General features: G+C 62.1%; 1 protein-coding gene across 1 annotated transcript; it reads left to right on the top strand.

The window, feature by feature from the left end:
* Nucleotides 1-42: 42 nt before the first annotated feature.
* On the top strand, nt 43-2,066 carry LOC113979635 (histone acetyltransferase KAT8-like; the record flags this gene model as incomplete). Its single annotated transcript, XM_027706963.1, has 3 exons — nt 43-230; nt 1,730-1,819; nt 1,911-2,066. Coding segments are annotated over 3 exons (434 nt in total), but the record flags the coding sequence as incomplete, so codon positions are not given.
* Nucleotides 2,067-2,207: the final 141 nt, after the last annotated feature.

Raw genomic sequence — 2,207 nt, forward strand, 5'->3', positions numbered from 1 at the left:
GGGTCAATTTTGGATACTCCAGGTGTGTGTCACCTGTCTCAGGTGTGCCTTACCTGTCCCCCCAGATCACGAAGGTGAAGTACGTGGACAAGATCCACATTGGGCACTTTGAGATCGACGCCTGGTATTTCTCCCCGTTCCCGGAGGATTACGGGAAGCAGCCCAAGCTCTGGATCTGCGAGTTCTGCCTCAAGTACATGAAGTTCGAGAGGACCTACCGCCTGCACCTGGTACCTGCCCGCACCTGTGGACACCTGGTGGAGCTGGGAGACACCTGGGGGTACCTGGGATATATCTGGGATACACCTGGGATACACCTGGGGGAGCTGGGGGGCACCTGGGGGAGGTAGGACACACCTGGGATACACCTGGGGGAGGTGGGATAAACCTGGGGGCACCTGGGATATAGCTGGGATATACCTGGGATACACCTGAGGGAGGTGGGACACACCTGGGGGGCACCTGGGCACACCTGGGATATACCTGGGATACACCTGGGGGAGGTGGGATAGACCTGGAGGAGGTGGGACACACCTGGGATATACCTGGAATACACCTGGCCTGGGGGAGGTGGGACACACCTGGGATACACCTGGGAGAGGTGGGATACACCGGGGGGGCTCTTGGGCACACCTGGGATATGCCTGGGGGCACCTGGGAGAGGTGGGATACACTTGGGGGCGGTGGGGCACACCTGGGGGGCGCCGGGGCACACCTGGGATATACCTGGGATACACCTGGGGGAGGTGGGATAGACCTGGAGGAGGTGGGACACACTTGGGATACACCTGGGAGAGGTGGGATAGACCTGGGATATACCTGGGATACACCTGGGGGCACCTGGGATACACCTGGGAGAGGTGGGATACACCTGGGATATAGCTGGGATACCTGGGATATACCTGGGGTACACCTGGGATACACCTGGGATACACCTGGGGGCACCTGGGATACACCTGGGAGAGGTGGGACACACCTGGGATACACCTGAGGGAGGTGGGATAGACCTGGGATACACCTGGGATACACCTCGGGGAGATGGGACACACCTGGGATACACCTGGGATATACTTGGGATACACCTGGGAGAGGTGGGACACACCTGGGATACACCTGAGGGAGGTGGGACACACCTGGGGGCACCTGGGAGAGGTGGGACACACCTGGGATACACCTGGGGGAGGTGGGATACACCTGGGGGGCACCTGGGATACACCTGGGGGACCTGGGACACACCTGGGGGGCACCTGGGGTATACCCGGATAAGGTGGGATACACCTGGGGGGCACCTGGGGGGAGGTGGGACACACCTGGGGGCACCTGGGATATACCTGGGCACACCTGGACTTATCTGGGGCACACCTGGGATACACCTGGGACACACCTGGACTCACCTGGGATACACCTGGGCACATCTGGACTTACCCAGGGCACACCTGGGCACACCTGGGGGTCACCTGGGATACACCTGGACTTACCTGGGGCACATCTGGGGCACACCTGGGCACACCTGGAGTACACCTGGGCACACCTGGGGCAAACCTGGGCACATTTGGGGTACACCTGGGCACACCTGGACCCACCTGGGGCACACCTGGGATACACCCGGACTTACCCGGGACAGATCTGGGCACACTCGGGCGCCCTTGGGGGGTGCCCGGGCTGCACCCTGAGTGCCCACCTGTGCCCCCCTTCCCTGTGCCCCCCTCACCTGTGCCCACCTGTGCAGGGGCAGTGCCAGTGGCGGCAGCCGCCGGGGCGGGAGATTTACCGCAAGAGCAACATCTCCGTCTACGAGGTGGACGGGAAGGACCACAAGGTACGGCCCGGGGGGGGTCACCCCTGGACACACCTGGACACACCTGGGACACACCTGGGACACACCTGTGCCACACCTGTGCCCCGGGCAGATCTACTGCCAGAACCTGTGCCTGCTGGCCAAGCTCTTCCTGGACCACAAGACCCTTTACTTCGACGTGGAGCCCTTCGTGTTCTACCTGCTCACCGAGGTGGATCGGCACGGGGCGCACATCGTGGGATACTTCTCCAAGGTGGGCACACCTGGGGCACCTGGATCATCTCCATGTCACCCCCTGTGTGCTCTCGTCACCCTCTGTCTGCCTGTGTCATCTCACCTGTGTCACCTGTGTCACCTGTGTCACCTGTGCCCACAGCAGGGGGTGCTTCTCCAAGGTGGGCACTCACCT

Source organism: Neopelma chrysocephalum, unplaced genomic scaffold, assembly GCF_003984885.1.
Source record: "Neopelma chrysocephalum unplaced genomic scaffold, ASM398488v2 Primary Assembly neopelma1_86298, whole genome shotgun sequence".
In the NCBI taxonomy this organism is placed as follows: Eukaryota; Metazoa; Chordata; class Aves; order Passeriformes; family Pipridae; genus Neopelma; species Neopelma chrysocephalum.